The 11,876-nt window shown below is 36.1% G+C and overlaps 1 protein-coding gene and 1 long non-coding RNA gene across 2 annotated transcripts; one reads left to right on the plus strand and one right to left on the minus strand.

Moving 5' to 3' along the window:
• Nucleotides 1-476: 476 nt before the first annotated feature.
• LOC141653692 (uncharacterized) lies at nucleotides 477-1,126 on the plus strand. The gene is made up of 2 exons (XR_012547489.1): nucleotides 477-710; nucleotides 827-1,126. It is a non-coding gene; the product is annotated as an uncharacterized LOC141653692 (long non-coding RNA).
• A 2,234-nt stretch (nucleotides 1,127-3,360) lies between these two features.
• LOC141653691 (beta-amylase 3, chloroplastic-like) lies at nucleotides 3,361-5,889 on the minus strand. The gene is made up of 4 exons (XM_074461532.1): nucleotides 5,196-5,889; nucleotides 4,716-4,926; nucleotides 4,465-4,575; nucleotides 3,361-4,340 (listed from the first exon to the last, which is right to left on the minus strand). Exons 1-4 carry the CDS (start codon nucleotides 5,696-5,698, stop codon nucleotides 3,540-3,542), a joined length of 1,626 nt encoding a protein of 541 aa, XP_074317633.1. The 5' UTR covers nucleotides 5,699-5,889; the 3' UTR covers nucleotides 3,361-3,539.
• Nucleotides 5,890-11,876: the final 5,987 nt, after the last annotated feature.

The following is an 11,876-nucleotide window of genomic DNA, read 5'->3' on the forward strand; positions in this document are numbered from 1 at the left end:
TTGTACTGGCCTTGTGGCTCATTTGAGGCAAAAAATTTTGCTAAATCCCGGACACTTTGCTTATTTTTTCCATCCCTATCCTTCATCCTTAAAAAAGAAATTGAAAACAAACTCATTTTTCCTCACATCCTAGACCATCGTTCGACCACCCTGAGGGCCCCGACCACCTATCCCTCAACAATGACAACCAACTCCTATGCTGTCGACTACCCCTATGCCTTGTCCTTCCCTCTTCTCTCTTCCTCAACGCCTCCATCCGTCAACCCTTCCTTCCGCCCATTCTCCAGTCCCCCGACGACTAACCCTGCTCTGTCGTCGATCATTTTGTGGGTTTGCTGGTGGGCCAACAGGTTGGGGTTCTGTTGTGATTATTTTTGAGATTTATACACTTTAATTAATAAGTTTTTTTTTTTTGAAGGGCTTTAATTAATAAGTTAATCCTTTTTCATATGTAAGAGTCGTAAAAATACGCCTAATTTAATAAAAGTATGCGCAAGATTTAACATATTATCCCTAAAATAAAAACAAAACACGATCTAATCATCATCAATTCATCATCAGTTTAATCAAAATCCCGCCATCTAAAACCCTCACTAAAACCCTCTCTAATATTCACCACTCTTTCACACCATTGTTAAGCAAATGGAGAGGAAATTCAGTCTTCTCCACACCGTCGCCACCGCCGGCCTCTTCTCCGCCGTTTCCTTCTGGTATTTTCCAATTAACTCTAATCAATAACTTGAATCAATCAATTGAATACATTTTATCTGAATTTATTGAATTGTTGTTGAATTTCTAATTGCAATTTTTTCGCTTCGAAACGAAGGTATGGATTCATGTTCGGAAGAGAATCAGCTCGTAAAGAGCTCGGGGATATCATCAATGATCTTCGTCGCGCTAATTCGGATTCTACGCCTCCTCCTTCTCACTCTTAATTTTGTAATTTCTTTCTCTACTTCAATTTTACCGAAATATAATGTTTTATCAGTTACTTTTCAATTTGTTGTTATTGTATTAAAGATTAATTGATTATTACTGCTTTTGTTGTATTGTAATTCAGTTAGTTACAAGCATTGCGAAGATTCTGACGCATACATACGTGATAACTGATTGCAGTATTGAGTCAGGGTGATTGTAGAGTATAGTTTCGGAAAGTTTACAATGTAGTGTAATTAGACCATTCATTTTTGTGCAAAGTTCCGGAAACGTGAGGCGAGATAGACCGAATGCCCAGTAGATTAAAATTTGTAGGTGTAAGGATATTTTTTCTTAAACCTAAAATTATAAAAACTCACTTTTTCTCACTAGAGATAATGCTATCTATGACCGAACAAGGAGCTCAGGATAAGTTGTGGAGGATTTTTTACGCAATTGAAGCTTGTAATTATGGTGTTGTGACTTTTGAGCAGTCTTTCTGTTTCGACTAGGGTTGAGTAGTGAAGATAGGAACATGGATATTATCTGGTTGAATATTGGTGTTGTGTACTCAATTCACTACGTCAAAGATGTATTTTTCTTTCATAATTTATGTTCCATAACCTGAGTTATACCAACTGAATATTCGGCGTCTCTCGATTTATGAGCTGCAAATATATTGAGATGTGCATTTGACCTCAATAACAAGTTTGGTAATGTGTCATATAAGATGAATAATGTGTGGTTGGAAGGTATCCTTTTATTCCTTTCTGGTCGAAGGTCATGGCTGAGGTAGTAGTCTAAGAAGCGTGTCCTTGTTGATCTTGTATCTTATTTAAAATGATCGATTCTACATAGTGGATGAAGTGCAAATATTTGCTGCTTGGCTTCATAATATTTTAATCCGTAAGCTGATGTCGGCTAGGTTATTTGAATACATACTGTTGGCCTTTTGATAAATTTGCTGTAATAAATGACAGAAGGAAGTATGATATCATTCTGATTTATGTTTGTGTAGTGAGCTGTGTCAAACTTCTGAAACGGACATTGTTTGCGTTAGGCATTTAATTCTAAACATGGGCGTAACTACTGAAATTTCCATGTTACATCATCCGTGAAGGTCCTCTTATGGTTCCTATCTCAACAACCCTGAGTGTGATCCTTGTGCCGCTACAGAGTTTAACGTCTCTGATATTGTGTGGTACTGCTGACTGCTGAGTTTTTGTTTATAGAAAACTTATCTTGTCTCTGGTTGAAAGTGGTTGCTGACTTGCTGTGTGGGTGTGTGTTCTAAGGGAAACGGTTTCAATGTAAAATATATATGGAATAAAGAACAAAGTTTATTTTGCATTACTTTGTTCTCTATCTCTATTTTATACTTCCATTTTCTGTTCTTATATCCATACATTTAGTTACCAGAGCATCCATTGAATTTAATTCAATGGCAGGGAATCAAACCTATTGTCCTCTTAGTACTGACCTTATTTCCTGCATTATTTCCACCCTACTCATAGTTCTATTTATGCTGTTAGTAAATTCTCAACCTTGCATTACTCCCATTTCAGCCTTTTGGTTTGAAAATTTGAGTAGCGTGATCTTCTTTAGTAGTGCTGAAATTTTGATGGATTCTTCATTGGCTTGTTGCAATTAGACTGTGGGGTCTTGTTTGGAAGCTTTAGGTAGTAGGGCTAGAAGCCTGACAGAACCTTGCACATACTCTAAAGTTTAGATACAGCCACGAGTTATGCAAGTGAATTTATTTCGTATGTTGGGAAGTAAAGCTTTGAAAGGCGTGACTCATTTGAGGCCGCAATAGGAGCTTCTTGAAGTGTTTCTTGTATGGAGAAATTGAGATGGAATCTTAATTAGTGGTGTTGCATAAGTTTAGTCACTGAAAGACTTGTTTATTTTGGGTAATAACGTCATTGGAAGTTGAAGTGAAATTTCTTTCCATATTACCCGGGGTTTTAAAATGAAGCTGCCTAGTTGTGATTATAACAACTGTTTCAATTGTATTTGGAGTTTTAGATCTCAAGGCTGCCTTAGTATCATCATGACTCATGAGATACTATTGAATCAGATGATTGGATAAACAGTTTCTCCAAATTTTGAGTTGCTCTGGAAGTTACGATCGAAGTTAGTCTTGAGCTTCTCTTTTCTTTTTATTGAGAGTTTTTTATGTTTCACTTGTTACTGAAGTTGAGTAACAGGTTGAGGTTGGGCTCTCTGATTACCACCCCCCTGGACTGGATGGAGTTAGAGTTAGTGCTTTAATGAAATAGAGCAAGATCTCAACCTTTAAGTCTTTTAATGAGTGTTTAGCTAACATTTATGAATGCCATGGCTTTAGTAACGGTTTTCATTTGTGTTTTTAAGTTTGAGAACATCTTATATCTTCAATGTTATGTTTCTATGGCCTTTCTCAATTGAAATAGAAAACCTTGATAAGTGAAATTGTGAACACAGCGTCTTTTTATTATTATTTGAAAATGCATTAAAATCAGCATACAACTATTGTAGGATCATGCTCTGCCCGATCTTATATTTACCCTAAAGTTTTATAAGAGTATGCTATTTTCTCATTATATTATATCACATTATCACACAATGATATTTATTGCATTCTAAATCAGTTCTAACAAGAGCGGTTTTTTAACCGCTTGAATACTCTTCTCAGTGATGAATCCCACATAAAGGTCTCTCTTGCCAAAGTCAGTAGCTGATATTCTCCGATTTTGTTCGCCTTCTGACATGCTTTTCACGAAAGCTACCAATTGCCGCCAATTCTCACCTTCAAATAACTTCTTGTTCATTCTTAAATATGTAAATGCGGACAGCTCACTACCAGAGTGTGATTTACTGGTTGCTAAAACTTGTCCGAATGCATCTGCGTCATATCTTTCCAATGCATTTTCTCCAGCAAGTTCAATTCCAGCTAATTGTGTTGCCATCTTTACTTGTCGCACCAGGCTTTCAGGTGAGCAGTTTGCATGCTCTGGTTGTTCGCCATCTTTCATTTCCATGCAAGTAAAGTTGAGTACTACTCCATGTTTAGCAAACATTTTTGCTATTGGTAGGTAGCCATCTTGATTTCTTGAATTATTATATCCCGCTGTTAATTCAGCTGCATGTGATCTGCTGTTGTAATGCCAGTGAATCCCTGCTACTTTTCCAGATAGTTTTGCCCCAGTTCCTTGATATACTCCGTTTGCAGCTGCAAGAATGTTGTCACCATGTTCAATTAGTTTCCCGCTGTACCACTCAAGGAAGAACTTTCCATATTCTGTATTCCATGTTCCTTCTCTCCGGAAGAACCCGGTATCTTCCGGGAATTGGTTGTACTGGCCTGAATCATGTGGGCCACCTCTTCCCCATTCTTTCTTTCCATATGTCTCAGCTGCTGCTTGCAGCGATGCTATCATGTACTGTTTTTGAAAGAAAATGTGTTATACGCGTGAAACAATAAGGGAGTGGGAAAGAGAAAACAAGACGGATATCTTAATTCCCCACATGGACCAACACCTACTTGAATTTAGATTTAGATTTTACCTTGTCGTAGCACTGAAATTCCCCAATTCCTGGAAATCTCCAAGTCCCATTGCTTTCTGGGTAAGACGGATATCTTAATTCCCCACATGGACCAACACCTACTTGAATTTCCTGCAATATGATAGTATATTGTTGTTAGGTAAGCTGAATGAAGAGATTTACTAATTTTTGTGTTCTAAAATGGAGTTGCTTTATGGTGATGTATTAGCAGCAAGATAAAATAAACGTCTCTAGGTAGGTTCGAGCCTTACCACAATAGTCCTACCCATATGTTCTCTGAACCTATCACGAAAGCTTCTCATGAAGTCAGAGTAGACTTGGATAGGCGTTCTGCCTCTAAGCAAGGGCAGTGCATCGCAGCCTAAACTGATGTATTCTGAATTCCTTCTGCCTGATTTGTCTGTGTAGACAAGGTCAGGGTTCTTGATAATTTCTTCTAGTACCCATGGGGGCAGTGGGATGCTGCAATTCACAAATTTCGTAGGTTTAGTCTAAGACGACTCGTTAAAAGAAACACAGTCGCATACTCCCTTAGAGAGTTAGAGCAGCTTATACTTTTTACTTTTTATTTTTTATCAATTTTTTTTAATATTCTTCTTACTTTTCAAATTCCGCGTGATTAATTTTGATAATTCTTACCTCTCAAGCTGCATTTTTAATCACATCCAATTTAATTCACTAATTATCATATAGTGCCCAAGGAAGTATGAAGTTTATAGATGAATTGATACCTGCAAGAGTCTCCCACATTTCCTCCACATTGGTGGAAAGACATGACCACTTGAAGCTTTAAGCCGTGTCTTTGGACCATCTTTACAAGCTCCGCATATCCTTCCCAGTTATACTTTAGAGGTCCATCTTTCTCGACCAAACCCCACCAGACGTCTACCATGACTCCTTCAACGCCTGCGTTTTTTAATGCCATCAGACTCGCATTAATTATCCGAGGTTTGTTTAAACTACCACCCATTGTTACCGTGTCTAATGGGAGCATCACATATACGGGCACCCCTGTATCACTTGTGTGATGAGCTGTCAACTCATGAAACGTCTCTAAGATTGCAGTTTTCTCAGGCATGAAAAGTGTTTCTTGCCTCGGATTAGTTGCACGAACACGAAATGACGACCTGGTTTGTGGAGAACATAAGAGATTAGAGAATTCCTCAGAAGCTTTAAGGCTTTTAAGCATTCTATGGGTCGCAAAAGAATAAGGAGGACGTATTGTTAGCGCCATTTCCTTGTTGTAGTAGTGGTTATGAGAATATAGAATGAAGATTGATGTTGATGAGGGAGTAATGGTGTGGAGTGTCTAATTTATAAGGTGAAGACCTGAAGGGTATTTAAGGTTGGCTCCGAAGTGACGTGTCCCTTTGTTTATGGTAAGCAATTCAGTTTCTATATAAAGTGTATCAGTTGCTTACTTGCTCATATGATGGCCGACGAGTTACTCTGGCCTTGATAAATTACGCGCTACAGATTTACTGTCATTATGTTTCCACTCCTATATTTTGACTGCGTAGTTCTTGCATGTGAAAATTTTTAACCGCAGTTGCTACTTCACTACCTCCACATCTTTTTGAGTTCCTTTTGATATTTCTTGACATTTTTGGAAGTACTTGCTATTCGATGTATTTTCCTTACTTTTATTATATATCTTATATATATTGTTGTGGCCCCTGTCCCCTGATAAGCTTGTGCATCTTTTTGAGTTCCTTTAGATATTTTAAGAGATTATTCATGGTAAAAGTTCATGAGATTATATTGATGTGAGAAATTAGTCTCGCTATATACGAATACATTCGTCTAAAGTGAAAGACGGATCAAATATGAGTGGTGATATTTTTGAACCCCACCATGCAACTTGTTAATTGTTTTATGCTTAAAATGAGTGGATATTTGACCTGTCTATAATGAGAATTTGTGTTTTTACAATACTATTTTACTTAAAAGTTAAATGATCTCGTTTATACTTTTGGTAATTTTTTTAACGACGATTATCACCCTTTTAACAAGTTAGTTTATACTCCGTAGTAACTTTTTTTAATTGGTTGTAGTTAACTATTCCGTGGAAGTATTTTGTTTCACAATTGGTGCCGTCACAAACAAGAATTTGTGTTTGTTTCATTAATGACTTTCGTGATATTTACTTATTTAGTGATCCTTCTACTTTTATTTCTAGAAAGATTGTAACTTAACTTAATTGTGGTACCGTCTTACAACATACTTATTATAATTTTTTGCAGAACTTTCATTATAAGAAAAAGATCCCGCAACCAGTTGTTGAACTAACCTTAAAGTTAATTAAGTTTCTTTACAAAGCTATTGAACTAACTTTATAGTTGAGTTTAACAACTTCGTAAAAACATTGAGTTTATCTACAAATAATTTAGCCAACTTTAAAGCTAACTTAATAACTTTATTAATGAAGTTAATTAACTTTGTACAGAAGCTTAGTAAGGAGCCTCCACAGGGGGCTGGCGGGATCCATTAATTATTAAACGGGGGCTGTAAAACGTCGTCGACGTTTTGTAACGAATCGTCGACGTTTTTTTAAAAAAAGACCGTCACTACCCTTCCCCACACTCTCTCTACTCTATTCTCTCCCAATCCTCCCAAACAACAAACATAAAAAAAAAAAAAATCTAGAATATTAATTGGATTCAATGTCAAACAACGAATCACCTAAATTAACAGCTAGCGACGAATCATTAAAATAGTAAATTAATGGAAAAAAAAAAGTTCGAACCATGGCCGGACATTGAGTTTCAACGTCTGTGGCCAGTTCAGACGGTGTTGAAACCCAACGTCTATGCCTATGTTGGACGAGGAAACTCATCGTCTAAGCCCAGGAAAGACGCCCAAATTCAACGTCCAGGCTACAATAATGGACGACCAAGTTCAACGTCTAAGCCTATGTTGGACGACCAAGTTCAACGTCTACCTCCACACCCGACGTTCAAATTCAACGTCTATAGCCAACATGGACGTTTATTTTCAACGTCTATGCCCCTCCCTCACGTTCAATTTCATTGTCCCTCACCTTTGTCACAACAACCACCAACAACAAATCCGACAACAACAAGAAATGCGAAATGCGAATTGTAAAACTACACAATTAATCTATCAAATACAACAATCAAACAAATAAACAATCTTAAAATAATTCAAATAAAAAAAACCCGATTTCGAAATAAAATAGAGGTTGTTCATTACTCACTTGTAAGTGGGCCGGTGTTGGAAGGGGCAGTTGAGGCGGTGGCTGGTGATGGGGAAATAATGGTGAAGTGGCGGTGCGGTGGTTGAATGGTGCGGATGTGAGTGGTAGTTATTCTCGAAAGAGATAATAAGAAGGAAAGTGAGTAAAGGGAAAAGAAAAGTGGTGGTGGTGCGGTGATGGGGCAGTGGTGCGGTGGTGGGGCGGGTGGCAGTGGCGGGGTGGGTGGCAGTAGTGCGGTAGTGATGCGGGTGGCAGTAGTTCGGTGGTTGAATGGTAAGAATGTGGTAAGAATGGAGGAGGGAGGGAGAGAGGGATGCAAAGGGTAAGTTGGTCTTTTTGTTTAAAAACGTCGACGATTCGTTATAAAACGTCGACGACGTTTCGCAACCCGGTTATTAAACTGGCATGACATTTGTATGATTTATCATAAATTCTCATTTAAGACGGACACTATCTGTACTTAAGATGACTCAAATACATACCAAAATTACAGGACAAATTGGCTAGAAAATGCCAAAAATCTCGTTTTTATTATCACTATAGGATAGTATTTGACCTGTCTTGAGTAAGACTTACTGATGACTTGTTACCATATGAATTTTGTTGTGCCACAAAGCCCAAAATTATTCTTACCCCACAAAAGTAGCAAAGTTATGTTCCTCTAACGCGTAAAATAATGTAAACCAGAATAGTCCTGAAAGATACACGAGAGAGAGAGAGAGCAAAAGACAGAGAGGGGAGGTTGAAATTATTGAAATGATGGTGCACGAAAAAGACAGTGATATATGGTTTAAATAAATCAAAGCCCTAGCATGAGTCGGCCACTAGTCTTTGGTCATTTACTTGAATTACTTTTACGCCAAGTCTATTGACATTCACAAATTCTCATTTGTGACGGACGTTATCCGTCACAAATGAGAGACGGAGCGAATAGGTACCATATTATATACAAATGGGTCGGATGGTAGGTCAGTAGTGGGTATTGTTTATTGTGCACTAATAATATATGGGGGACAAATTAGTACATAGCATTTATTGCTCTTTTACATGACCTGCCCTCTCACGTCAAACTCTCACTCTAAGTTCCCTCCCATCATCTCCAACCCTACACCCACCATGCTTTTTCAAATTTCAAACTTTTTTCATATTAATCCATCAAATCTTCATCTAAAATTCAATCAATAACAACACTAACACTAACTTCCTTCCCCAATCTCATCTAAAATCGCAAATACATTATATCCAATAAAAAAAATAAAGACTTGGTATATACGCGGTAGGCGGTAGCTATGAAAGCAATAGAGGACCAAATTGTTGATGTTGAGAACGAAGATGGTGTATTGCTTGATGGTAATGACGAAGATTTCGTGACAACGTTAATTACTAAAGGTTTGTATTCTTTATTCTTTAATATGTTATTTTGTTGATGAGATTTTAGGGTTTAGGTTTGGGTTGATGTATTTACAATTTTTTTTATTGTTGATGAGATGTTAAGATTCTGTTTTTGATGGTGTTATTTTTTTTATGAGATTTTAGGGTTTAAGTTTGGGTTGATGTATTTACAATTATTTCAGTGATAATTACGAATATTTGTTGGTGTTATCGTTTTTGTTGTATTGATGAGATGTTAAGATTCTGTTTTTGATGATGAGATTCTTTGATGGTGGTTTTTTTAAGATGCTGTTTTTGTTGATTCAATTTTAGATGAAGGTGTCACTAGATTCAATATGAAGATTCAAACTAACATATAATAACGAGCACAAATACGTCCATAAAATTTGATTGTCAATATGAAGATTCAAACTAACATATAATGTCAGTGTAAAATATTTCGCGTTTTGAAAAGCTTACACATTCAGTCATCGCAGTCATATGTGTTACCATTTTACCGTACAGTGTTACCACTTTAATGGTATTTTGTTGTCAATCACACTGTTACCACTTTAATGATATCATTTTTTAACATATAAGTGATTGTTGAAAATGTGACCACCTTAGCTGACAAATTTACCAATATTATCTTTTAAATTTTTCTTAACATGTAAACATAATAAACTAAACATGGTGACATGTAAGTGATTTTCTAAAATGTCACCACCTTAACAAAGATATGTACAAATAATATTATGATTTTTGGTGTCACCAATTATTCTTAACATGTAAACAAATATACTAAACATGGACACTTATATGTGACTGTTGAAAATGTGATCACCTTATCAAACATATGTACCTATCTTAGTCTGATTATACAATTGTCACCATAATAACATATTTGCATAAACATGGTCACATATTTGTTTAAAGGAGAATGTGTCACAATGTTACCATCTTAGTGCGTAGCAACATAAGGTTAACATGGTTACATTGTGTCATATTGTTTTTTTTTTTTTGATGACGAGGGGTTGAATCCCCCCGGGTCCATGCATTTTTTTATGTTACCATGTTCCTACATCATTGTTACCATCTTAGTTGTAGCAACATAAGGTAACATGGTTACATTGTGTCATATTGTATTTTGTCACCTTATTCTTCCATAAATGTTACAATTTTAGTTATAATGTGTCATTTTGTCTTAAGACCAATTAAGCATTGTTATTATGGTTATATTAGCTCACTTAGGCTGGTAACATTTAGGGCATACAGTGTATATGTCACCATTCTTATTCATGCAGAAAAGCATATGTATTAATGCTAATAATGGTAAACTGGTGATAGGTTTATCCAGCAACGAGACATCGTCTATGTTAGTGGCACATTCAACAAAACGCCATATCTCACTTTGGGAAATTAAAAGGTGATCGGCCGTTCCAAAACTTATTCAATCAATGCCTCAATGGTTGTTATAATGTGTCACAATGTTACCATCTTAGTCTGATTATACAATTGTCACCATAATAACATATTTGCATAAATATGGTCACATATTTGTTTAAAGGAGAATGTGTCACAATGTTACCATCTTAGTGCGTAGCAACATAAGGCTAACATGGTTACATTGTGTCATACTTTTTTTATGTTACCATGTTCCTACATCATTGTTACCATCTTAGTTGTAGCAACATAAGGTAACATGGTTACATTGTGTCATATTGTATTTTGTCACCTTATTCTTCCATAAATGTTACAATTTTAGTTATAATGTGCCATTTTGTCTTAAGACCATTTAAGCATTGTTATTATGGTTACATTAGCTCACTTAGGCTGGTAACATTTAGGGCATACAGTGTATATGTCACCATTCTTATTCATGCAGAAAAGCATATGTTTTATTTTTAATGCTAATAATGGTAAATTGGTGACAGGTTTATCCAGCAACGAGACATCGTCTATGTTAGTGGCACATTCAACAAAACGCCATATCTCACTTTGGGAAATTAAAAGGTGATCGGCTGTTTCAAAACTTATTCAATCAATGCCTCAACGGTTGTTATAATGAGATCGAATTTGAAGAGACATGCCGGAAAATGCTGACATGTCCGAAGATGAAGTCTAGGAAAGGGAGTGAGGTTGGGTCAGGGGAGAGTTCCAAGTACGTCACTGTCCCGCTAGCTGAAAATGGCGGAAAATGTATTAATATTCCAAGACATGGCGGAAAATGCTTTTTTTTTTGCTCAATATGTGACCATTTTAGCTGAAAATGTATTAATGTTTGCTTTTTTGAAGATTATAAAAATGTATGTTTTTGGTAACATATATGAGTAAACATGGTCACATATATCTTATAGTTGAAAATGTGACCACTTTAGCTGAGGAATGTACCAATGTTATGTTTTAAATTATTCTTAACATGTTACCATAATTGACTAAACATGGTGACATATATGTGATTGTTGAAAATGTGACCACCTTACCAAAGATATGTATGAATATTATGTTTTATTATGTTCAATTATTCTTAAACATGTTAACATAATATACTAAACATGATGACTTATATGTGATTTTTCAAATAGTGACCACCTTATCAAAGATATGTATCTATTTTTGAGGAATGTACCAATATTATTAACATGTTAACATAATTGCCACAACATGGTGACATATATGTGATTATTGAAAATGTGACCACCTTATTAGAGATATGTACCTATATTTGAGGGTTGTGACCTGAACTTAACATGATAGCAGCTGTGCTTGAAAACATGGTGACATTTTCAACATCTTTAAAATGTAACTATGTTAGTGCTAACAA

The sequence above is a fragment of the Silene latifolia genome, chromosome 4 (assembly GCF_048544455.1).
Source record: "Silene latifolia isolate original U9 population chromosome 4, ASM4854445v1, whole genome shotgun sequence".
Taxonomy (NCBI): domain Eukaryota; kingdom Viridiplantae; phylum Streptophyta; class Magnoliopsida; order Caryophyllales; family Caryophyllaceae; genus Silene; species Silene latifolia.

Bases quoted from the DNA above. Each gene is read 5' to 3' on its own strand.
- LOC141653691 (XM_074461532.1), bottom strand. From the start codon at position 5,698: ATGGCGCTAACAATACGTCCTCCTTATTCTTTTGCGACCCATAGAATG. The intron at 4,576-4,715 runs GTAAGGCTCGAA...ATCATATTGCAG, and splicing joins ATATGGGTAGGACTATTGTG to GAAATTCAAGTAGGTGTTGG. The intron at 4,341-4,464 runs GTAAAATCTAAA...TTTCAAAAACAG, and splicing joins AATTTCAGTGCTACGACAAG to TACATGATAGCATCGCTGCA.